This window comes from Dermacentor silvarum, chromosome 4 (assembly GCF_013339745.2).
Source record: "Dermacentor silvarum isolate Dsil-2018 chromosome 4, BIME_Dsil_1.4, whole genome shotgun sequence".
NCBI classification, from domain to species: domain Eukaryota; kingdom Metazoa; phylum Arthropoda; class Arachnida; order Ixodida; family Ixodidae; genus Dermacentor; species Dermacentor silvarum.
The window spans coordinates 148,072,878-148,096,952 of record NC_051157.2 but is presented as its reverse complement, the minus strand read 5'-3'; the positions used below and the strand labels follow the sequence as shown (position 1 = coordinate 148,096,952).

The 24,075-nt window shown below is 46.7% G+C and overlaps 1 protein-coding gene across 1 annotated transcript; it reads left to right on the top strand.

The window, feature by feature from the left end:
- Window positions 1-7,185: 7,185 nt before the first annotated feature.
- On the top strand, window positions 7,186-20,405 carry LOC119448979 (glucoside xylosyltransferase 1). Its single transcript, XM_037712180.2, has 4 exons — window positions 7,186-7,307; window positions 10,707-10,899; window positions 14,604-14,893; window positions 19,958-20,405. The coding sequence occupies exons 2-4, from the start codon at window positions 10,752-10,754 to the stop codon at window positions 20,165-20,167; spliced, it is 648 nt and encodes a 215-aa protein (XP_037568108.2). The 5' UTR covers window positions 7,186-7,307; window positions 10,707-10,751; the 3' UTR covers window positions 20,168-20,405.
- The last annotated feature ends 3,670 nt before the right edge of the window (window positions 20,406-24,075 follow it).

The following is a 24,075-nucleotide window of genomic DNA, read 5'->3' as shown; positions in this document are numbered from 1 at the left end:
GATTTAGCGACGGGCCATCTACGCTTACGCGTAAAATCATGGAAATGTCCCACTTCCTTAAGAAGGCGTCGTCCCGATGCTGAACAAACCATGCAAAAATGTTGCGAAGAAACATTATGCATATCCCACGCATTGTGGGAATCCATGTTGATACGAAGCATTTCCCACGCAACGGATGCGATGAACTGTCTTGCAGTTTTGGTGTTTGCGTACTTCAGTTTCGCTGTTGGAAACCTCTTTAGGGTCATGAGAAGCAGACTGACCCATGCACTCTAAGCACCGGGTCTTGTAGTGTACGATCGTGACGCAAACCTCCCCAAAACCTTGCGTAGTAAGCCGTCTCCAGTAAAACGCACGGTAAGTAAGCGCGGTGAGACCGAGGAAACGCTTCCACGTGCGCGCGCGACGCTTAATAGAAGTATATCCTGTGCTGTGTACTATAGATAACCAGGCGATAACTATTGATATATTGACGTCACTCAAACATATACCTGCAGCTAGTATTGCGGGCGCTACGTGGAAGCTGCGATTGCGGGAATCCCTCCTGGAGAACAATGCACGATACATCAGCGTAGAAACAACGATGAAGCACTCGCATGAATAAACGTGCCACTGAAACGTCGCAATACCGGCTGTGTCGCCACGCCAACTGTGTGTTAAGTCTGGTCCGAACTGGGCCGATCACGGAGGCTGTAAAATGTAACGTAGCGTCTCAAAACGCTAGCTGCCTCGAAGGAGTGACGGGGGAAACTGGTATCACGTGCTACTCTGTGATAAGTCGTTACTCCGTTGAGCTATGCATGCGCTTGTAGCCTAACAGGTAGAGCATCGTGCTGCTAAGCGGGCAGACCACGGCTCTGTAGCAAGGCTGAATAAGTGCGACGTCACGCTTATATGTATGCACTGCGCATGACCCACTGCGGCGCTACTTTGTGTATTTACCCATGTTCATTCTTCCAATAAAGTTGTTCATTCCCTGACCCCGACTCGCGCACAGGCTCTATATCCACCATCGAACACGTAATTTTATTATTATGGCAGTTGTGATTGAGCGTAGAAAGAACCCGCTAGACGTACACGAAGATGCCCCGGGGATTGATCGTGTAATGTTTCGTATTAAAGCATCATAGTTCGACAAGAACCAAAGCTACATGGCGATAGCTTCAGGTAATTTCAGCAGCTAGTTATCGGAGGAACAGCTGTTTGAGGCGCACGACGGCGTAAACTTCCGGAAGTTCGTGTCTTGTTCGACTATTCGTACGAAACAGCACGTGAGGCCACCAGTGAAATTGAGGTATCCAGTTTTCATTAAACCCAGCCTGAATCTTTGCTGTCGGCTGTTTGTAAGTCGTATAAAACTTTTGTTGTAATATATGAACAAGGACTAGTACTGCTTAATTCTAACTTTCGTTTAGCTGCGGCCTTAATAAAGTTGCCTGTGCAGTTGAAGAATTAAACACTGTTAAATTCCTTCTACTGTCTTGCTTGAAACGTGTTTTCGTGAACTACAATAATTATGCAACATTCTCATCCACAGTGTGGATGACTCGGGATATCTTTATCGTTTTCTCTTTTTTTCATTTGTACCTGCGTTCCAGTGAAAGCGTCACGATCGTGTTTGTAATTTGCAAAAACCAGCTCAACGACGGCCTGATTGCTGTGAAATCGGCGATCGCCTACTCCACGTCTCCACTCCGCATAATCATCATCACTGATGACATCGCTCAGAAAGATATGCTCAAACAGGCGAGTGCCTTGCTCCCTTTTTCATCGGCGTTTCGCAGAAACCATTAACATGTTAGCCTACCACTAGAGTTGCTAGGCTTATGAAAGGCTCAGCAACGAGGTTCGTAAATATAATATGTCTGTTATGATATCTTGTCAGCGATGTTACGTGATATGTTACGATGGGGTGCTGACGAAAATATATGGTCATAACGATGTAAGATTAACACAACAGAATTTATGAACACTTTGTATTGCATAGACATTGCAAGAATACATAACTGCATTTTCCCACTCCCCTCGCCTCGTAGAGCACTTTGAGTCACCAATATGTGCACTCTTGCTATTAACGCGACCCGTAGTTTCTTGCGTAGAAATAAATAATATAATAAAGAAACAAAAAGAACACAACAATAATTACTGCAGAGACTTCCTAGTGGGCCTTGTCAGGCAGTGTGTAAGGATTCTTTCCGGTGGCTCTTCTTGCACACATACGCCTAGGTCGGCAGTATGGGAGAAAACTCACGCTCACTCCCCATAGTTTTTTCCAGTCCCCGCACTCACTTACGTTCATGCTCACCTCCACTCACACTCACTGGCACTCACTCGCACTCGCACTCACGCTTTTGAAATGAGTGCGAGTGAGTGTGAGTGAGTGCACTCATGAGTGAGTGCCCCGACCTATGGTGAGATATTTCTCTGAGGTGTCCGAACGCATGTGGTCGTATAAAGGCGACGTTTGCTCGGTTTGTTTCTCTGTTTGGTAATTATTCTAATTATTCTTCACTAACAAATAATTAAGACAACTTATAATAATTAGCCAGGTGTCATCGTAATTATCCTTACTTGAATCTGAATATATTTAATTATTTTTTACGGTTCGATCGAAATTAAGTTTAATTAATGTTACGTATCCTTAATTGACCTTTATTAGGTTTAATTAATCGCTTGATTAGGCTTAGGTAATTATTTGTTGCGGCAACTGTAGTGGCTTGCTTTTTTCTGTACCGACTGTATGGTATACTTGTCGCGGCCACTGTAGTGGACTGTAGTGGCCTACTTTCTTTCTACACTAGCTGTAACAAAATCTTTCCCTGTTCTGTTTTACATAGGCTTTTTCTTGCTGCGGGAACATAATATTGTTACTTGTTGCGCCGACTGTAATGGCCTACTTTTTTTTTTCAGCCGACTCTAATGTATGTGCTCTATAGTCGTAATCATAAATCTCAGTAGTCATACGTCGTGATAATGCACTGTCACATAAACCCCGATAGGCCACCATGCATGCCTATGGAGCACCTCGTGTCACGCGTTCAAGACGAACAGATTTCTGAGGGGAATTGCCCTAGAATGCTTACGCATTAAAAACGGCCGAAAAAAGAAAGGCGCGACATTAAGAAGCAGACAGTGCACAGAAAAGTGGCGCGTTCAGGGATCACAGCGCCCACCCAAGTTTGACGTTGCTTTGGAGTCGCCTCCTGACGACTTTTAGGGGCAAAGCTCCTTAGGGTGTGGGTCTGTCCCTCCTCTGTAGTATGTAGTAGTAGTAGTCGTCGTCGTAGTAGTAGTCGTCGTCGTCGTAGTAGTAGGTAGCCACGTCTACTTTTATGAGAAAAAAAATTCCGAAAGTTGTGTACGTAGCGCAATCGAACCAGGGACCTCTCGCTTCCGAACGCGCGGCGCTAACCACTACGCCACGAAGCGCACATTGGCACACGCACCACGATGGCAATAAATACCCAACATTAACGAAAGACTGCGCGTTTCTAACGCGTTTGTGCTAGCGCGTTACGGCCCGTGTAAGAAGCTGGTGTAAGACGCTGTGGCCTCTCCGCCTTACCCCCGTATTCATAAACGCTGATGGCGTCGGCAAACGCGGTGCACGTTCCGGCATGTGTAAACGGCTGCGTAAGACGCTGTGGCCTCTCCCCCTTACTAGAGAGTACTGCACGTTTCTAACGCGTTTGTGCTAGCGTCCCCTTAAGCGGGAGATGGTGCAATTATAATGAAGGGCGCTGTTATAAAATAGAAATGACGTCACATATGGCGCGTGTCATTGGTGGAATAAGCGGGAGATGGTGCAATTATAATGAAGGGCGCTGTTATAAAATAGGAATGACGTCACATATGGCGCGTGTCATTGGTGGAAGTCAATCGTTCGATTTAGTGCGGCGAGACTGGGCGAATTACACGGAAGATTCACGGTTTACCGATGATTCCCTCCGGAGCTTCGCCCACTCATGATCATTCACCCCGTGGATATGCGGTGTTTTGTTAGTATGTCTGGGAGTATGCTTCGTCGCAACAACTGAAACGCCTGCGAAGCATCCTGCAGTTCGTGAATACAACTGCGTTGATGCGAGCTTGGAGATGGTTGAGCTTGGTTCAGTATACAAGACGATCCCCAGGAAGTCGAATTTGCCTAAATCTTCAGACTGCGGAGGCTCTACAAACGTTGAGGATGACCACAATACTGGTGCAATGATGTAGTGATCTGGATGACCAGGTGGAGTGTTCTTAAGTCAGAAGGTTGTCTTGTGAGCGGCTAAAAACAACAATGAAAGGGACGGTGCTCGATGAAGAAGTAATTTCTAATGGCGTCTGAATTCAAGCTTGTTTATTCGGCTTCAGCTAGAAAATCACGAAAGCATACCAGCTAACGAAAATTCACGTACCTAACGTGGCATGAGGTCATCGACGCTTCTTTGGAATGCGGAATGACGATGGAGTAAAGGAGCGGACCACGGATCGTTGGCAAAACCGAAGCTTTGCCTTTGTTACGGTGCTTTAGATACCGGCGCACTCGAACTTTAGCTTCCATTTATCTTAATACGAGTTCACAAACAAAAGAAAAAAAAAGCCGGCAGATCCTATGGCCTGTGGGAGTCGATAATATGCGAAGCAGTGTGCGGGGAGCCTACCAAGTTAACGAAACGACCATGAGAGCACCAAAGCGTAGACGGTACTTTCTTGACCTACATGACACACATGTCATGACATTCATGTCATGATTCCTCATGAGTCCCTTTAGCTGCACCTAAGAGACCTTAAGGCGAAAGTCTTAGTCATGTTCATGACTAGGACTTCTTCCACCATCCTTAAGTGTTCCTTCACTTAGTACCCACGTCCGAACACATTTCAGTGGTTCTTCAGGGTTAATATTCTTTGCTGAGTCGGTGTCCTTTTTGCTCAGTCATGACCATGACTATGACTTCTACCACCATCCTTTAATGTTTCCTTTACTTAGTACCCACGTTCGAACCGTTCTATTTCAGTGGTTTTTGAGTGTTAATCTTTTTACGCTCAGTCATTGTCATTTTTGCTGAGTCATCGTCATGACTATGACTTCTACCATCATCCTTTAGTGTTTTCTTCACTTAGTACCACGTCAGAACCCATTTCAGTGTTTTCTGAGTGGTAATCTTTTTTTCGCTGAGTCATTGTAATTTTTGCTGAGTCATACTCATAACCATGCCTTCTACCAGCAGCCTGTAGTGTTTCCTTCACCTAGTACCCACATCCGAATCTATTTCAGTGGTTTTTAGAGCTAATCATTTTCGCAGAGTAATTGTCATTTTTGCTGAGTCATAGTCTTGAGTATGACTTCTATACCAGCATCCTTTGGTGTGTCTTTCACTTAGTACCCACGTCTGAGCCCATTTCAGTGGTGTTTGAGTGTTAATATTTTTCGCTGGGTCATTGTCATGACCTACATGACACGCATGTCATGACATTTATGCCATGACCTGTCACTTATGTTCTTCATACACTTTTGACATACTATGCCAATTTTGGTACCTATCAAGTTAACGAAATGACCATGAGAGCACCAAGACGTAGGCGGCTGTTTCATGGCCTACATGACACAGATGCCATGACATTCATGTCATGACATATCATTTATGTTCGTCATATACTCTTGTCATAGTATGCCAATTTTGGTACATACGAAGTTAACTAAACGAGCATGAGAGCACGAAGACGTAGGAGGCTAATAGATAGATAGATAGATAGATAGATAGATAGATAGATAGATAGATAGATAGATAGATAGATAGATAGATAGATAGATAGATAGATAGATAGATAGATAGATAGATACTGTCAAAGTAGCAAATGTTCGCCAAAAAATGCTTCGCATCAAAAAACCACCCGGCGTTATGCTGCATAGCCGCATCGTAATAGGCCGTTATGCAATAGGTACCTAGCCGAAGTCCGATATCAATGCAAGCCATTTGTGTGTAGACAGTGTATAGGCCTAACTCAGTTCGCTTGGGATCAAGATATGAATTGAGGAGGGCGTGTGAAAGAAAGGTCTAATATGCTTCATTACTGGCCAATTCCTTTACGTCAGCTTCGCTGCAGTACAGCCATTTCATGACGTGAATCTTAAACGAGGAAAGGGGCCATTGTCGCAGGACATAGTGCGTGTTCCCTAATTATAGAAGCGGGCACACGACGTCTCCGGTCGCAGTAGAAGTGCCGAGGTGTCAACTACTTCTATTAACTGAACTGGCAGTCATTAAGAGCAGACTTTGCTGCGGTGCTTAGGGCCCTTCTTTGCTCACCTTGTACGCTCCATATAAGAGACCTTAAGGGGTCCTAGTACACGTCCCTTAATTATGCTAATGCCACCTAGATAGCTCAGGGCCTGTGCATTCCAATTCGTGACGTCAAGCTACCTGACATGGCGGCCATAGAACCTTATGCGGATGCACCTGGGACGTGTGGCTTCTTTGAGATTGTGCCTTCGCGCTACCAATATGTCGTTAAGTAAACACCAAGTATCCCAACAACGAGTCCTCCCGAGTACGCCGCGGTGATTCTGACGTCACCACTTTTGTCATGCCGGGCTTATTAATGGAAATTGCGGGCCTATAGCGTGACTTCATAAAGTAGAGTGCACAGGCCTTGTGATGTCTAGGTGGCGTTTATTACACATACGTGCACTCGCCGTCTCCAACCACACTGTACAGAGCACCGAGACATCTCATAAAGATAGCCATTCAGAGCTGCTTCTGACGTTGCTGTGACCAAGCGAAAGAACTGCGCGTCACTCTCGTCTCTGGTGACCTTGGCAGCATAAATACAAGCGCTGTGTTAAAGAGAATGGGGAGCCTACATGCAACGCCATTTTGCGTTGCATGTAGGCTCCCTAAAAGCGAAGCTTTCTTAGCGCACCCTCCCGGAATTTCTTGACCCTGGCGGCTGCTTAGTGCTGCTGCTCTCTCTCTCTCTCTCTCTCCGAATAGCTCATACGAAGGACAGTGCTACTATGTTCACTAGGTCTCCCAGCTGCTGGCCTTGTTTTCTACGGGACTACGCAGGCATGAAACAAATGATGCCTGAAAATCTTCATTACGTCATCAAGAGCACATTTCCTTTAATAAAGCAAACATAGAATGTCCGCATACTCGCTAACACAATATTACCTTCTGCCGCTCGTGGTTATGCAGGTTGGTTCATGGCCCGAAGAGATCACACGGCGTGTTCGCGTCGACATCCAGCCTCTTCGGCTCCCTGACACGTACAAGTTGGCGAAGACGCTGGGACCGTGCGCGGCGCAGGAACTGTTCCTTGCGGTGCGTTCACCTTCCAAAGCCTCGCTAGGAGAGCAGCGCGTTTCTTTATTAGCCGCGTTATGCTGAATGCGCCGGTACTCGCCAAATCACCATCACCAACAGCGTTCGGCTCGGTCAGTTCTTGAAAGCTGGAGCAACTAGGAAGTACGCCGACTGCGGATGGCTTCGGTTCTGCCGTATAGATGGGGTTCAGCGTTTTCGACTTAAATTGAAAAAAAAAGTATGCCAACTTTTTTTTCTCCTTGCAAATCGGCTTTTACCGAAAAAAGTAACCGAAAGCAAACTTACCAGAGAGCCGAGACAGCAAATGGTGGGTACAATTAAGCCTCCATGTGAGGGCACGGGCGAGCTCGTCAGGCATCATCCTGTCGCCCAAGCAACGGTAACTTTTTTTGGTATTTGAATCTCCTTTTCCTGCCGCTGCGACAAAAATAGGAAGGATGACAGGGTGGTTACACAGAGGGAGTGAGGCGGCCTGGCACTGGTACTTGGAGTATTCGCGCTGCGGGCTCTGCGGTGGATGAACTAGACAACTTGACTGATAGTAGCGTGAGTTCATATCTCTGTGGTCATTTTTTCTGCATTATTAGTTCTCGCTCTGTACTCACATAGTGTTACGAATAAAACGTCATTTTATTTGTATTTCAATGTATCAAACGCACTCGCTACTAAGCCGTATGGCATTGTGTCCTTGATGGACGACTCTTCTCAGTATCTTTGATCAGTGTATTAAATACAACTACAATGTTGCAGGGCAGGACCTCCAGTAGGTACGTTTCAGAATGAAGAAAATAATGAGCCTAATCCCGTATTCGCAAAACCCTCTTAGGCTGGAATGGTTCCTAAAATGAAATTTCGGCAAATCCTTACGCTGGACATACTATTAGCGAATGCGGCCTCTAAAAGGCAGAAAGCACTTCCGAAAGAAAATGTTTCTGAATTTGGCCCCAGATGCAGAATTCACATACTTTTCGTCCGTAAGTGCCTTTCGCCACAGGCCGGCCGCCTTTGCTAATAAATATGTTCATACTATAATTGACCGCTTGTAATCAGTACACATGTACGCAGTACATGTTTTATAGGACAGACACAGTCGCAGCAAGGGAACGGGAGGAGACAGCGGAAACCTCGAGCTTCATCAATCGTCATCTTCTTCTTGCATGATCAGCGCACACTGCTTCTCAAAATAGCGCCAACATTCTTCACTACAATACGAACAATTCTAGCGTAAGAGAACTTTGTGAATACGGGCCCTCATGAAATCGCTGCAATAGTGACATTTAGTGTGTGACAGTAACAAAAATAGGTGCAAAAAGACTCGATGTGCGCATGCGTGACTGACAAAGCGAGGGTTTCCCAGTGTTTCATCAGTTGCAAGCTAGCGCTCGTGTTCTTTAGTATTGCTATCTGCCCCGTGTACTGCGCCATTTTGGTAGACTCGACCTACTACCTAACTAGGTTGGAAGAAGTCTCCATCGAGGGCGACATCAGAGTTTAGGCGCACAGCCGCCATAATGGAACCCGCCATTGTTTCTTCAGGGCTAAGCCCCGTGTTTCAAAACGATCCTCTACTCAGCCCCTACTTCGACTCGATATGGTCATGAAGATTGATTGGCATACCCTTTGAAACGAGGCGGTAACAAATAGTCACTTAGCCTGCTTGGGTAAATTAGGGGCGGTATAACATAAAGCTATTCCAAACTGTAACTGTTTCTGTTCCAATCCTGCAACCAGCCCTGCAGGATTGGTAAAAAAAATGTTCGGGCCACTCCCACTTCGCCTGTCTGTCACGCGACGTCACGAAAACCGCGATAGCTCCCCATCTGATAAGACGTGTACGCACTGATAACGCATGATCAGAGCGAGCAAAAGAAAATTAATTATTTCTGATACGACGTCTTTCTCGCCTTATCCCTCTACTATTCATAAGCTTCGCGTTGCGACCACTTCTCCTGACCACTTCTCCTGATTTGTGACACGACGTCACAAATCCGAGAAACCTCACCGCATTAAAGTGACGTGTCTGCATTAAAGGTGCATTATTATGCCGAATAAAACTGCATTATTTTTTGTAATAGCCGGAGACTGCCCAGTCCCGAAATGAATAAAATATGGCTGCACGCCGACCACTGTGACACTCGCTACTCGGAGCTACCGTGGAAGATGGGCTTATTTGGGAATAATAAAAAAATGCGTGTCAATATAACGGTATTGACCCCTTTCGGTATGCATACGATATCGCTTGGCCAATTCTTCTTCATTTAGCCTCCATTTCAGCGTCATTTTTAACCTTCCGTTGCACGCCTCCGTAATTTCGACCAGCCACCGCAAGCAAAGCAATGGGAAGTGGACCAATCGGCCGGCGCCGGCATCAGTCCCCTCCTCCGGTTGTCTAATTTGCTCGCTCCACCAAAACCCTGAAGTGAACTTCAGCGTGCTCCTCATCTCATCAGTCAATTAGATAAGAAAAAACGCTCAATGTAGGCAATCCTATTCGCTTTGAAAGCAAACAAAGCTTTCCTCTATAAGCAAGGAGAGCGTGCGATTGGCCTCTTCAAACAACGATATGGCGCTTCAAACAAAGGTTTCGTGGAGATGGGTAAGAAGCGCAATGAAGTGGCAGACATCTTTTCCACGAAGCTCGATTATAGTTCCGCCTGCACTCTTCGTTCTATTGCACGCAATCACGAATCATTTAAAATTAGAATCGTTCAGTTTAACCTTCCGACGCTGCAAAGTGGGCTTTGAGTGACGTCGCATAGTAGTCGACTCGGGATTAAAAACGCTCGCTCAATCACACCGACGAGTTGAGGAGGTCGCACGACCATTTGCGACTGGCGACCAAACAGTGACTGAAGGCGACCTGTGCTCACACCGGTGAGTGCCACTGGCTATCTGCTCAGAAGTGTATCGCCATATAAAATAAGCAGCCGCGTATACAGACGTCCTGTCGCAGTTATTCTGATTGGTTCAGCAGTTTTGCGACCGCGGTCGCGCGACATAAAAATCGAGCAGCGAGAGACTGGCCGAAAATTTGCGACTATTTGCGACCAACTTGGTCGTGCAACCGCTGTCATTCGCCGGTGTTAATTAGCCCCAAGTTTGACCACATGTAAATTTTTAACGTGCAACTAAATCCTAAGCCTAGAGGCATTTTTCGCATTTCATCCGCACCGAATTGCAGCCGCCGTGAATCTAACCCGCAACCTCGCATTCGGCAGACTGAGCCACTGCAGCGGGCGTTATCGAGCAATTCATCTGTTTAATTTGAGTAGGACAGAAACGGCCATGACTAGTGTAAGAATGGACGTAGTAAGTAGTTTTGTAAAATTTACATGGAGTGCATACACTAAGCATAATATATACTTTATTCTTCGTCGGGGCAATGCACCGTCACAGAGCGCACTTCCGCAAGAGGACGCGGTCATCTACGCGAGCGCCGAAATGGTGTTCCTTCACCCGGTCGAGAACTTATGGGGGATACTTGCCGCCATGGGCGCACTCCACGTGACCGCCATGGCGCCAGAAACGGAGAGCGCTGTCCGCATCTGGTACGAGGTCATGAGAAAGCAACCGCCGGCGCTGCCTTTCGGTGAGTACATGCTAACTGCTGCAACGAAGCCATCTCAGTTTAGTCAATGAAGAGACTAACTACATATTATTTAAGTTCATTAACATACTTTGCGTGTTGAAGAATACATGGGTGGTCTTGTGTGTAGTTCTGTCTAATATTAAGGTATATATTTTGCAAAGAAGCAAAATACTTGGAGGACGCTTAAGCTTCACCTTTAAGAGTGGAACGCGATAGCATTCAAACATCCCTAAGTGCTTCTCACGCTTCCCGGCAACTGCAGCTTATGTAACCGTAATGTCTGTCGGGAAACGCTGGTTACGAACGCTATGCACGAAGGCGAGCTTGCTGGTAGAAACGCGGTCTCTTGCGTAGGCCGATCTTCTGTTATAGTTTCGCACGTTTAATGTTTCAGTCTGAGAAGACTTAACATAAAAGGCATGCGCTGTCGGTGTTTTGTTTCATGACATCTGTTTGTGGGCTGACATATTCAAACTTCCGAGGAACAACTTTGTAAATAATGTAAGACAAGGTATCAGCAACTTTAATGATAGAATAACTTTACTATCGTATAGAATATACACGGCAATTTTCGCTCACGGGACGCCAACGCCGGCGACGGCGCCGACGCCCACACCAGAGTTTCCGCGACACGGGGCCTTTACCGCTATCGCGTTGAAATTGGTAGTTTCGCCCAAAGGGCATTCCACTGACAGCGATAGCAAGGTAGCGTTGCTCTTGGACTCCTCGGGCGATGGTCTATCTATACGCGGGTGACGTGCATCAGTGCGACAGAGCGCGTATGCTGACTCCTGCTGGTAGCTTGGTAGCTACCATGTGTTTCGAAACTCTGGCGCGATCAGCGCTCGCAGTGGCGTTGCAGGTGTCGCACATTGCTGGTGCGTGAGGTGAGAGCGACAGGAAACCATCGAAGTTAGGCAGCGCCCAGTGAAATAACAAATAATGTTAGCTTGACATTTACCGCACGTTCCGCTCACAGCAGTGCATGCACACAGCAGTTGAGCAATAACGCTAGTGTGCTTATACGTCCGCTTCACTTCGTCGTTCTTACAGCCAAACGCCCACCACGTGTCTGGAGAGCCTATAAATGTCCGCGGGCGAGCCGCGCATGCGCTATTTGCCACTGGCGGCGACGACGACGTTCTTGTGTCTCGAGCGTCCGTATAATTGTTACCGGAATGAACCGTTTGTGTTTTGTTTTTCGTTATATAAATTGCAACCTATAGATCTTAAACCTTTAAATTCTTTACTGTCTGTAAGTTCTCATTTTCTAGCGTGCATACCTTACAGTGACTCGGCCTATCAAGTGTTTGTTTTACGAAGGGCTCTTTAATGGAAGTATTAACTCTATCTCAAATAATTAAAGTAAACCTTGACGGGATTTGATTTGCAATATTTATTTCAGGAAGAAACAACAAAGAGTCAAGCAACATAACCAGCACACTTATGCAGCCGCAAAATAGATCAATCAGAACTTCAGAAATGTAAACAAAATATAACTAAATGCAACGGAAGTTCCTGAAGAATCTTTCACTTAACATTTCGTACTCCCTCATTCAGTATGTATTCTCGGATATCGTCAAGGTTGACTCTCGTAGCCAGTAGCCGTCTTTTTACATCAAACTGCTTGCGTATTCTTTGTTTTGAAGACAGGTGAGAGTTGTGATGCGGCTCAGTTAGGTCGCTGAGCCAAAATTTGAACAGTTTTCACCTAGGTAAACTGGCTTAGATTTACCGGTACATTTTCTAGGTGACAATGATGAAGGCACTGCCTTCTTGTCATCTTCAAGGGTGTTGTCGCTTGAAGTAAGAATCAACGTGGATGATACATGAAATCGACCCCTACTTGACGCCATCCAACTGTTGCACTTGGCACATTATTGTAGTCAAGTGCATCTAGCTTTTTTAAAGAGTGGGTAAACTACCTATGGCTCTAAGCTATGTACGGAAGGCTAAAAAAAACTGAAGATCGTCCCAAGGTTGACCACGTGCATCTAGCTTTTGTAAAGAGTGGGTTAACTACCTATGGCTCTAAGCTATGTACGGAATGCTAAAAAAAGTGAAGATCGTCCCAAGGTTGACCACGTGCCTCTAGCTTTTGTAAAGAGTGGGTTAACTACCTATGGCTCTAAGTTATGTACGGAATGCTAAAAAAACTGAAGATCGTCCCAAGGTTGACCACGTGCATCTAGCTTTTGTAAAGAGTGGGTTAACTACCTATGGCTCTAAGCTACCTATGTACGGAATGCTAAATAAAGTGAAGATCGTCCCAAGGTTGACCACGTGCATCTAGCTTTTGTAAAGAGTGGGTTAACCACCTATGGCTCTAAGTTATGTACGGAATGCTAAAAAAACTGAAGATCGTCCCAAGGTTGACCACGTGCATCTAGCTTTTGTAAAGAGTGGGTTAACTACCTATGGCTCTAAGCTATGTACGGAATGCTAAAAAAAGTGAAGATCGTCCCAAGGTTGACCACGTGCATCTAGCTTTTGTAAAGAGTGGGTTAACTACCTATTGCTCTAAGTTATGTACGGAATGCTAAAAAACTGAAGATCGTCCTAAGGTTGACCACGTGCATCTAGCTTTTGTAAAGAGTGGGTTAACTACCTATGGCTCTAAGCTACCTATGTACGGAATGCTAAAGAAAGTGAAGATCGTCCCAAGGTTGACCAAGTGCATCAAGCTTTTGTAAAGAGTGGGTTAACTACCTATGGCTCTAAGCTACCTATGTACGGAATGCTAAAGAAAGTGAAGATCGTCCCAAGGTTTACCGCGATGCAAATTGGAATGCGAGTTGTTTTTGTTGTTGTTGTTGGTGGTGGTGGTGCTGCTGCTGCTGCCGCCGCCGCCTCAACAGTCTTCACTTCGTATACGTTCATCTTTATTGCGCTGCTCGACAAGACACAAAGGAAAGCAAGTGTTCGCGCTTCTTGCATTTACAACTTCAAGTGACCAATCAAAACACACGGCGCATATACTGACGAGATTTGTTCACATTACAGCAGCGAAACAACTCTTGTAGAAACGTGTTTTATGAAAGCAACGCTCCTCTTTGCGAACGTCGCCGGGTTTCGTGACCATGGGGGCTCCGGTCTGGCCGTTCTCTTGTCCAATAGGCCAACCAATCACCACGGGGCACGCACGCCGTGCGCGCCGCTGGATTCCTTGCAGCACCACTAGATGGGGCTCGCCTCCGCGCATCCGCGGTTGCCAACGAGACACGGATGCAGTCCAATCTGGGTGACGACGCCGGCGCGAAATACAGTATGCCGCATCTCGACGCCGGCTGCAGCCAGATTACGCCGACGAACGCCGGACACGTCGACCACGGCTCGCGCCGGTCTATAGAGTGCTGCACTTTCGCTAGCGTTGCGTCCCCATGCCAAGCGCGCTCGCACGTCAACGCAACGTCGGACTATAAAGTGGCCTTTAGAAGACTGCGCGCTGACCCCGAGTATCGTCCCGATACTGGGGGTCAGCTAAGTTTGGCTAAGAAACAGCCAAGCTGAACCAAGTTAAGCAAAGGAAAGTAAATTTAAAGCTAGGGAAGGGTCACTGGCTTCGCTGTTTGCCCAGTCTTCGCACCACTAAGTGTGAAGCTGCTCCTAATTTTTTTTTCTCTACTCTCATTTTCTTCCACCGCTTCTTCCCAACCTATAACTTGCACGTTCACCGAATACTCTCTTCTGTGCCTGTGGCGCAGGTATGACCTCGGGCCTGGTGCTCATGAACCTGACGCGCATGCGTGAGTTGGGACTGGAGCGACGCCTGATGGAACTCGATCACGAGATTGCAGCGCCCACGCGACCAAGGGACATGTTGAGCAGCCTCTTCACCGGGCGCCCCGAAGCTCTGCGGACATTTAGTTGCTGCTGGCACTTCCACTCGGGCCACTGCAACGGATCCGCGCTGTGCATAGACGGCCCGGTGGCCGCTGTTCGTGGATCGCAACAAGTCCCGGCCTTCACGGCTCTGCGTGATGCCATGCGACAGGTAGCTCCTAACCTGCGTGCTTTATTTTCATTCTGATTGCTTTTGTCGAAAAAAAAGGAGCCGCGACAACGCTTCTGCAGATCATATCAGAGCCCCTGTGCACATCGCAATTGCAGGAAATCGCGTCCACATCTGTTTCAAGCGGCGGAGCGAGCTCGCGGCGTGTCCAAGCAGATTTTAAAGTTAAAATCTTTTTGAGCGTGCGAGCCGTCCTGGTCGATTCCTCTATGGTTGGTCGGTTGTTCCTCAATGAAACGACACTACCCATTCTGGGGGATGACTAGATGATCTCTTGGGCTCGAGCTCTCTTCGTGTTTCTGTCCTCTGGGGCTGCAGCCGACAGTAGCAATGCTACGGATGCATTCCCCGTAGCGCGCAGCGCATTATTTACATATACCCCTAATGATGCAGTGAATAGCTTAACATGGCGCCAAGCGCAGGTCTATATGCATAGTCTGTATACGTTATCTACTAGGTGCGCTGAGGCAGTACAAATCCATACACTCTCCATTTCCTTAAATTTGAGGCTGATCTAAAGCAGACCCCTGCTAGGAAGTCTAGAGGTCGAGAGGCCGGGGCTGGCTATTCAGCAGTGGCCTAGGGGCTGAAGTCGGCGTGAGGGTCATCTGAAAGGCGCCGCCGTGGGCATTTCCTCTGTGGCAGTGCTTTGTGTAGCCTCTGTAGACGTTGGCAAATGCATGTGTTGTCCGATTTTGTTGTAGGTAAGTAACGTCCTTCCTGGCAAGGGAACAAGAATTCAGGATGGCCAGTCAGCCTCTATAGAGTCTGTAAAGGAGTACGTTTATCTAGGTCAATTACTCACAGGGGACCCTGATCACGAAAAAGAAATTTACATAAGAATAAAATTGGGTTGGAGTGCATACGGCAGGCATTGCCAAATCCTCACTGGGAGCTTACTAGTGTCGTTGAAAATAAAAGTGTACAATCATTGCATTCTACCGGTGCTAACATATGGGGCAGCTACTTGGAGGTTAACAAAGAAGCTCGAGACCAAGTTAAGGACCGCACAAAGAGCGATGGAACGAAAAATCTTAGGACTAGCATTAAGAGACAGTAAGAGAGCGGTGTGGATCAGAGAACAAACGGGGATAGCCGATATTCTAGTTGACATTAAGCGAAAGAAATGGAGCTGGGCAGGCCATGTAATGCGTAAAATGGATAACCGGTGGACCATTAGAGTTACAGAATGGGTACCAAGAGAAGGGAAGCGCAGTCGAGGACGGCAGAAAACAAGGTGGGGTGAAGAAGTTAGGAAATTTGCAGGCGCAAGTTGGAATACGGTTGCGCAAGACAGGGGTAATTGGAGATGACAGAGAGAGGCCTTCGTCCTGCAGTGGACATAAAATACAGGCTGATCATGATGATGATGAAGTAACATCCTTCCTGACATGTTGACCGCTAATCAAGGACAAGGACCGAGAAAGAGAAACACAGAACGACGACACGGGCGGTAACTTTCAACTGATTTATTCACAGGAACACGTGAACACTGTTTCGGTGAAGCTCTTAAGCAGGATGCCGAACCGAACTCAATCTGGAGCCGAAAACTAATACTTGAGCACCAATTTTCGCCGGAACAGAACCCGAACCCGCAAATGTGTACTGCGCATGTCATATTTGTCTATATATTTCTACGTGTTCCTGTGAATAAATCAGTTGCACGTTACCGCCCGTGTCGTTGGTTTGTGTTTCTCTTTCTCTGTCCTTGTCCTTGATTAGCGGTCAACATGTCATGCAGTAAACACCAACTAGGCCAAACTCAAGTTCTCAACATCCTTCCAGCACGCTATACTGGAGGTTCGACTTTGGCTGCTGCGTGCTGGGCGAGGTGTCAGGTCGTGCTGTTAGCTTCGACATGTGTCCACGACGTAGGCCGAAACATCACATGTACAGGTGCTGTCGTCGTAGTGTGGGATCACTTTGTGGTGTGCCCTGGTGTTAAGGGCACCTTTAGTGGCATCGCTTTACGAGCCGGATGAGAGGGGCGACGAGGCCGACGGCGAACAGGCGTGGATTTCGGAGAGCCGTGTTAGCACGGAATGTGCACATACTTGAGCCGACGACGACGGGCGAAGGACTGTCTTCGGAGTGTTTTCGTAGTCACGGTGTCAAAGCTATTTTTTGTCCACCCGCTTGTCTTGCCCGCTTTGCAAAACGTTGGCGCCGAACTAGATCTTATTCGTCTACTGTTACACTGTTTAAACCTTCGCACCGGTCCTAGGCTTTCTTCTTTCTCGTCGCAGGGTCAAACAATGCAACCACATCGGATGCAACCGTCCGCGTTGACCTCGTGTCTAACGGTACTATACAGGAACTTCCGCTCCTACTTTGCACCTTTTTTGAAGAAATAAGAACGAGATTTACGCTTATCTCAACTTATTTCTTTGGGAATAGAGTAGGAGACGTACAGAAAGAAAACAACAATGCCATACATTAGCTGTGCACTACGTTTACAAGCGGTTCAGGGGACACGGCTCACCCTCGGTCGTGTTGCAATTCGTCGAACGAGAACCACTTGCCGAAGAAAGAGCTGCGCGTCATATATATTTCCCAACTTTATTGCATTTTCAAAAAACATGCCCACAAGACAACGCAGTCAAGCATACCGGTAGGCATCACTCCACAGACATAGCTGCCACATAGAGCATGTATTTGCTAGGACTAACTTATTCAAATATTTGTTCTTCCCGTAAAGCTTCTCTCGAATTCATCCCACCAATCTGGATCTCTATTACGCATCACTGTTGCTTTTCTTTGAGTGTATCTTCATGCACATCTTTTCCTACGGGGACCCATTGTCTATCTTACTTTAAGTAATAAGGAAAAACTAATTCCGGATATAAAATTGATAAAAACGCGTCGCAATATCCCTTGGGTTTTTATGCTGTTTTCGGGCACATAACACTGCGCCAGCGAAGATTTTAAGCAGAGTGACGAACCGAACTCGATCCGGAGCCGAAAACTAACGCTTGAACCCCAATTTTCGCCGGAACAGAACCCGAACCCGCACCGGGAAAGAAACACTGTTACCGGTTTGGCAGGAGGCGGTTCAAGCCGTATAAAGCGACAACGGGTGCTAAGTAGATTCGGGATTCTTCGGAATCACTACTTCTTCAGTCGGCGCAAGCAATAAGCAGATTGTTGCGATTCATGTGTTACGTTGTGTGCGTGAATAGGGATAGACCAAGCAGGTTATATACTTAGACTTCTGGAGTGCAGGTGGCTCTCCAGAAGTGAAGCCGCTTGCCATCACTAGAGGCAAACAAAATCCCGAACCGGCCTAGCCGCCATAGCACAGCGTGGAGGGCGTTTGTCGTGCTTATTGATTGTACGCAGTTGGAAGAGTGATTAACTGATTGTGGCATGCTAACCACTTTTGCAGGCCACCTCAAACACCGAGACAGATTAACTCAGGAAATAATTGAGACTTCCTAAAAAAATGCTCTAGGTGTATTAGCCAGCTTTCGATTACCTTATGAAACAGTGAACTAAAATTTATCGGAAAGAGTCGTCTCTACTATCACCTTGACACTGTACATACCTACGTTGCAAGCGCCTGACCTGCGGCGTATTTTTTGCTGTGGCATTATGTTGTCGTTGGTTTTTTTTTTTTTTCCTCTGCTCTGAAAGCACAGTGGTGTGATAGATAATGTCAAGAACCTTGGTATCCTGAGAAGGCACTTGCCATATGGTTTGTTTTGTTTGGATGATTTTGCATCGGTGGTTAGAAAAGGTGCTTTTCGTCGTCTTCCTTACGCTATTAAGCATGCGTGAAATTTGCCCACATTTCACTGCTTATAAAAGGAACAGGGGAAAACTCTAGTAAATAGATATTGTGCTCCACCGCGTGCTTGTACGTTCTTGAGCTGCTTATCAAACGTTCCTTCAGTGAAATTAAATATGCCGCCCTGCTGCTGCCTTCAGCTATGAGAGCAGTGTAACTATGTGGGCATTTCAGGCCGTAAGGCACATCACAGTGCACAACGTTCAATACGATGCTGAATGCATAACATCACTTTTAACTCAGCCGCTTTTTGATCATGCGGGCGGTTCGCCTGTATTTCACAGTAACTGTAGCAGTTAAGTGTAGCAGGTATCATTTACCAGTATCCCAGTACATGGAAAGGAATGTGTAGAGCACGCGCATGGCTGCTTGTCTATTTTTCGCGCTCATAAGCCACCATAGCTGTGGCACTCGCATCTAGTCATATTGTAGGCTACAACAGCCGTTGTTCCTGAATCAAGGATCGGATGGCGAGCAATGGTGTCGGCGACAAGCTGACCCGATCGTACGGCCGAATCGGGAGCAGAACTCACGAAGCTTTTCCTTCGTAAGTGATCTCCGGCATTGGTCAGAGGTTTTCGCTGATAATGTGCAGCATGAGAATTGGTTGCACTTTTTTATATAAAAATTCCAGCGTAAGAGCATTTTTTGGATGCGGGCTATTTGAGAGGCCGCGTATCAGCCGTGTGGCGTCGCTACACCCGTATACTTAAGATATCAAAGCCTGCCTTCTCGGTTTGCTTCTGCCTTATTCGTAGTTACACTTTTGCTGAGATGCAATTCGGAATGGTCCAAGACTCACTCGACAAAGAAGCTTCTGCTACTACAGAGCCAATGTCTGTCCTCGCCGAAGATTTCGCTTGGTAGTAGCGAACAGCGCACAGTGCAGACGCGGGAACATACCATGCTATCCCACCAATTCCGTTATGCGGCGAACGGTGCTATGTGTATGTCATAACACTCCAAAAAACTCGATGAGACATCTATCAGAGCCCGCACGGCCACGGAACAGGGTCCTGCGATGGCACGCAAGCATGCCTATTCTTCACGACGGTGGAACAAACTCTGTGTTACCTCGTGTGCGCACAGGACTGTCGGCGCGAAATGAAAGCAGGTCGGCAAAGAAGTACAGCTGTGGAAGCTCACGCCTACTTGAATGATCTATATACAGAGCGTGAACTGCAGCATAATTGTGAGCCTTGAGCCGTTTCTGGACGCACTGAGTTTACATCATCGGCGCTCCTTCTCCTCTGTTTCAGTATGTGCTGGGCAGCAGCCTCGAGAAAGAGTTCCTCCGTCCACTGAGTGGCCGCCTCGACAATATGGTGCCGTCCAACTGCTCAATGCACTTCAAGAGGCAACTGCCCATATGGCTGCAAGTGGCCCGCCACGTCGACAACGAGTCGGTGCCGATAACTCTGAACCACAACCTCTTGCGTTTTCAACACCCGCCACTACCGGGACAGTAAAGGCGGATCGAGGCGATCTCACCACGTGTTGGGTCGAGGCGAGCTTCTACCTCCCCGACAGCGCGGCTGTTCCCAAAGGAGGACGCTCACGCTTACGAAGCGTTAGGCGCTGCGCTCGCACTGTAAAAATTCTGTTGAAGCTTCAGAGAGAACACTTATTATTTTTACGCGCCTCTGCTGAAGACAGGCGCTGGTGAATTATGCAATGTGATTTTGTTTTGCTCGGAGAAATTACATTACCAAAGCCTTGCGACTGTCGATTTTTCATTGCTATGTGATTATCATAACGCTTACTTTCACAGTAATGCTATGGATAAGGTTTTATATCCGTTTCATCAATAAATAGCAAATGAAAGTATTATTTGCGCGCAATATACAGTATGCTTACGGTGAAGCGCATACAACTATGCCTGTAGGACTTTTGAGGATCCGCCGGCGCCTCCTCAGTCCGACCACCTGTCTGCAACTACGAGAGCCCCCGCACACACAGGATTCTCATCTCCTCGTCCAGGATGATATCATTTGGGCGATTGGTAAAGCTAGCCATTGGCTTTAAACGTGCCCAGCCATAGCAGCTGCGCCCGAGCTAAAGCTTCCTGTTAAGCAACTGCGATGCCGCCTATTCAAATACATCTAAATGCAGAAATGCTTTTCTCAGATAAGTACTGGGCCGATTTAAATGAGATTAGAGGCATTTGAGAGAAAAAGCTAAAATTATTGTGGCTGTTGTAAGCGGAATTTTGATTTATCATCTGCGTTGTTTACAAAAATTGCCGAAAATTGCTAGAATTTAATAATATACAACTACGCAGATTACAATTTCGCAGCTCTGCGCTAAGAACAGATATCGCAGTTCTATAAACTGCTTCCGTTATATCATTCGATGCCCACAACTTTGATATACCAATATATATTTCACGTCAACTTGTGACGTTGTTTACAAGGGTGTTGAAAAAGTCCTAGTCAAATATCCCTGGTCTATTTGAAAGCCATGTATACCACATAAATTGTGTCCGCTTTAGATGTACTATTTATTGGATGCAATTGACAGAATTGTGATATCGTTTTTAATTGCCGAGTTACAGAGTTGTAAACTTGATAGTTTCGTTTGTTGGAAATCTGCGATTTTCAACAAATCTTGTGATAGATTGACGGCCTAAATCAACAGTCACCAGATTTCACCTTTTTCTTTTAAATGCAACAAAGATCATGAAATTTAGTGCAGTCGTTGCCGGTAAAAACGATTTCTTCTTTCCCATGTATTTAGATTGGTGGCCCCGAGCTAAAGCTTCCCAAGTTCTTATGGTTTTTATGTTTTGTTACGCAGCACAGAGCGGCGCATACTTGGTCAGTATACAAGTTTAATACATACCTATATCTCGTAATTTCGTCTGGCACTCATGTGACCTTTCTGTATGCATCCACAAGTATATCCGCCAAGGGCACTATAACGTAAAATGATTCCAAACTGTATTGATTCCAATTTCTGCAATCAGCCTCCACGATTGGTCAAAACATTTTCGGGCCACTCCCAACTTCGCCTCTCTGTCACGCGACCTCACGAAAACCGCGATAGCTCCCCATCTGATATAACGTGTACACATTGATTCCTGATTCGACGCCTTTTCAGCATTAGCACTCTGCTTTTGGTCCAACTTTTTTTGGCTACGCCCACTTAACCTAACATGACCTAACATAACCGCGAAAACTCACCACGTCAAAGTGACGTGTACGCGAAATAAATGCAATAATGTGCCGAACAAAATTGAACATTTTTCTGAATAGCCACAGACTGCCCCGTTCCGAAAGGAATTATAGAAGATGGCTGCCCGCCGATCACTCAGGCCCTCGCTACTCGCACCTGCCAGTGAGCATGTATTTATTTGCGCATGATAAACCTTTTTGCGTGGCAGTAAAACGCTATCGAGCCATTTCGGCATGCACACGACATCGCTCTGCCAGCTCTTTCTTGCTGAAGATCCGTTTTAGCGGCATTCTTATCCTTCCGTTGCACGCCGCCGCGGTTTTCAACCAGCCACCGCAAGCTAAGTATAGGCGAAGTGGACCAATCGGAGAAGCCGGCACCACCCTCTTCATGCGGTTATCTATTTTCACTGTGCTGGCTCAGCCCCATCGAAACCCTCTCCACAAGAGCGTGCTCCTCGCCACTTGTCAGCAAATTAAATAAGAAAAACCATTGAGTGTAGACAATGTTATTGGTTTTGAAAGCGAACAAAGGTGACCTCCTATAAACGAGGAGAATGTTTGATTTGGTTGTCCAGACAACGCTGCGGGTCACCGCCCGATGCTTGCGTTGGTGGTTACGTAAATTTGACGTCAGGAGTTTGGACTCAAAACAGTTTGGAATCATTTTACGTCTTAGTGCCCCAGGTTTGGTTCTCCCACAATTCAGTCCCCTTACTGCGCACAGGATCCCTCAAACGCGATAGAATTATCTGGTAGACTTCTTTGTTTACCATCTGACTGTGTGGTACAAGTTCGTGATTGACGATGCCATTGCAGTAAAAAAAAAACAACCAACATCACCTTGATCATTGACCGTGCTTTTCTGGACGAGGAGGCCCTTTGCCCACCCACTGCAACGACTGCACCTTCGTTTCAATATCATAGCCATAAATCCACGTCTTATCACTTATTATGATGTTCTTAAGGAAGTTTCCATTGCCATTGGGAAGCAGTTCCTGGCTGATCTCAACACGGGTCTGTTTCTGATCAGCAGTAAGCAAACGCAGCACAAATTTTGCACTGACACGACGCATCTCAAGTTTGTAACTGAAAATTTGATGGTAAAATTGTACGCTGATCCCCACTTCGTCAGAAGCTTCTCGAACACTTAAACGACGGTTTTCACGAATCATAGCACGAACTCTCTTGATATTGTCATCATCTGTTGGTGTGGAAGGTCGTACAGGCTTGGAATCGTCACGGATCGACATTCTGCCGTGTTCAAAACACTTTAAACCACTCAAAGCACTGCGTGCGACTCGTACACAGTCTTCCCCGTTTGCTTGGCTATAGGCAAGTGAAATCTCTCTAATGGCGTTTTTCACTGGTCGATCTGGAGCAGGATTTTTTGCTCCACGGCTGCGAATCCGCATTTCACTGGTCGAGCTGCAGCGGGTTCGCGCTTTCCACTGGTCGTTTCGGATCAACTCGCTCCTCGCCGGATCGCTCTCACTTGCTCCGCTGCCGAGGCGCGGATTCGGGCGGAAATAGGACGAGAGGATACGTCACTTCCGCTCGCTGGGGGACGGCGATCTTGGTGGCCATGGAAACATGCAGAGCGGAAGTCGATATTTGTGACGTGTGTGTGCAGACTTCCTGTACGATCCAGCGCGGAGCATTTTCGCTCTCCGCTGGCAGATTAGGATTGGTGAATTGCGAGCGCTCGCTCCAGGATTTCGGCAGCCGCTCCAGATCGACCAGTGAAAAACGCCATAAGAAAGGTTTTCAAAGTTTCTAGCAAAATTTCGCACACAAATGTTGTTCTTCAAGCTCTTTCGTTGTCACTTTGGCACTTATCCGACGAACAGCTTGCACACGTGCTCTCTTCAGCGGCAGTAGCTCACTTCTTGTCTAAGCCTGCCGCTACGTGCGCTCAGTAGCCGCCGAACGCTTCCTCTGGCGGTGGGCGCGCTATTTCAAAAGTTAAGGTTCCTTTTGAACAGACATCGTGTAGTCGCCCTCAATTTCTTTGGGATCATTGTGACAATCTTTTTCCATCTTGCATAGCCGCACATTTTGCAGTACTTTCCCTAGTAGACGAACTGGCGTGATTTGTTCTCTTTGTGTCACAGACCTCACTCTGGCCCTTCTAACTTCTAAAACATTAGTGTTACCGTTCCATATTTAGTGGAAGTTTCTTCCACCTTGAGCGTGTAGTACTC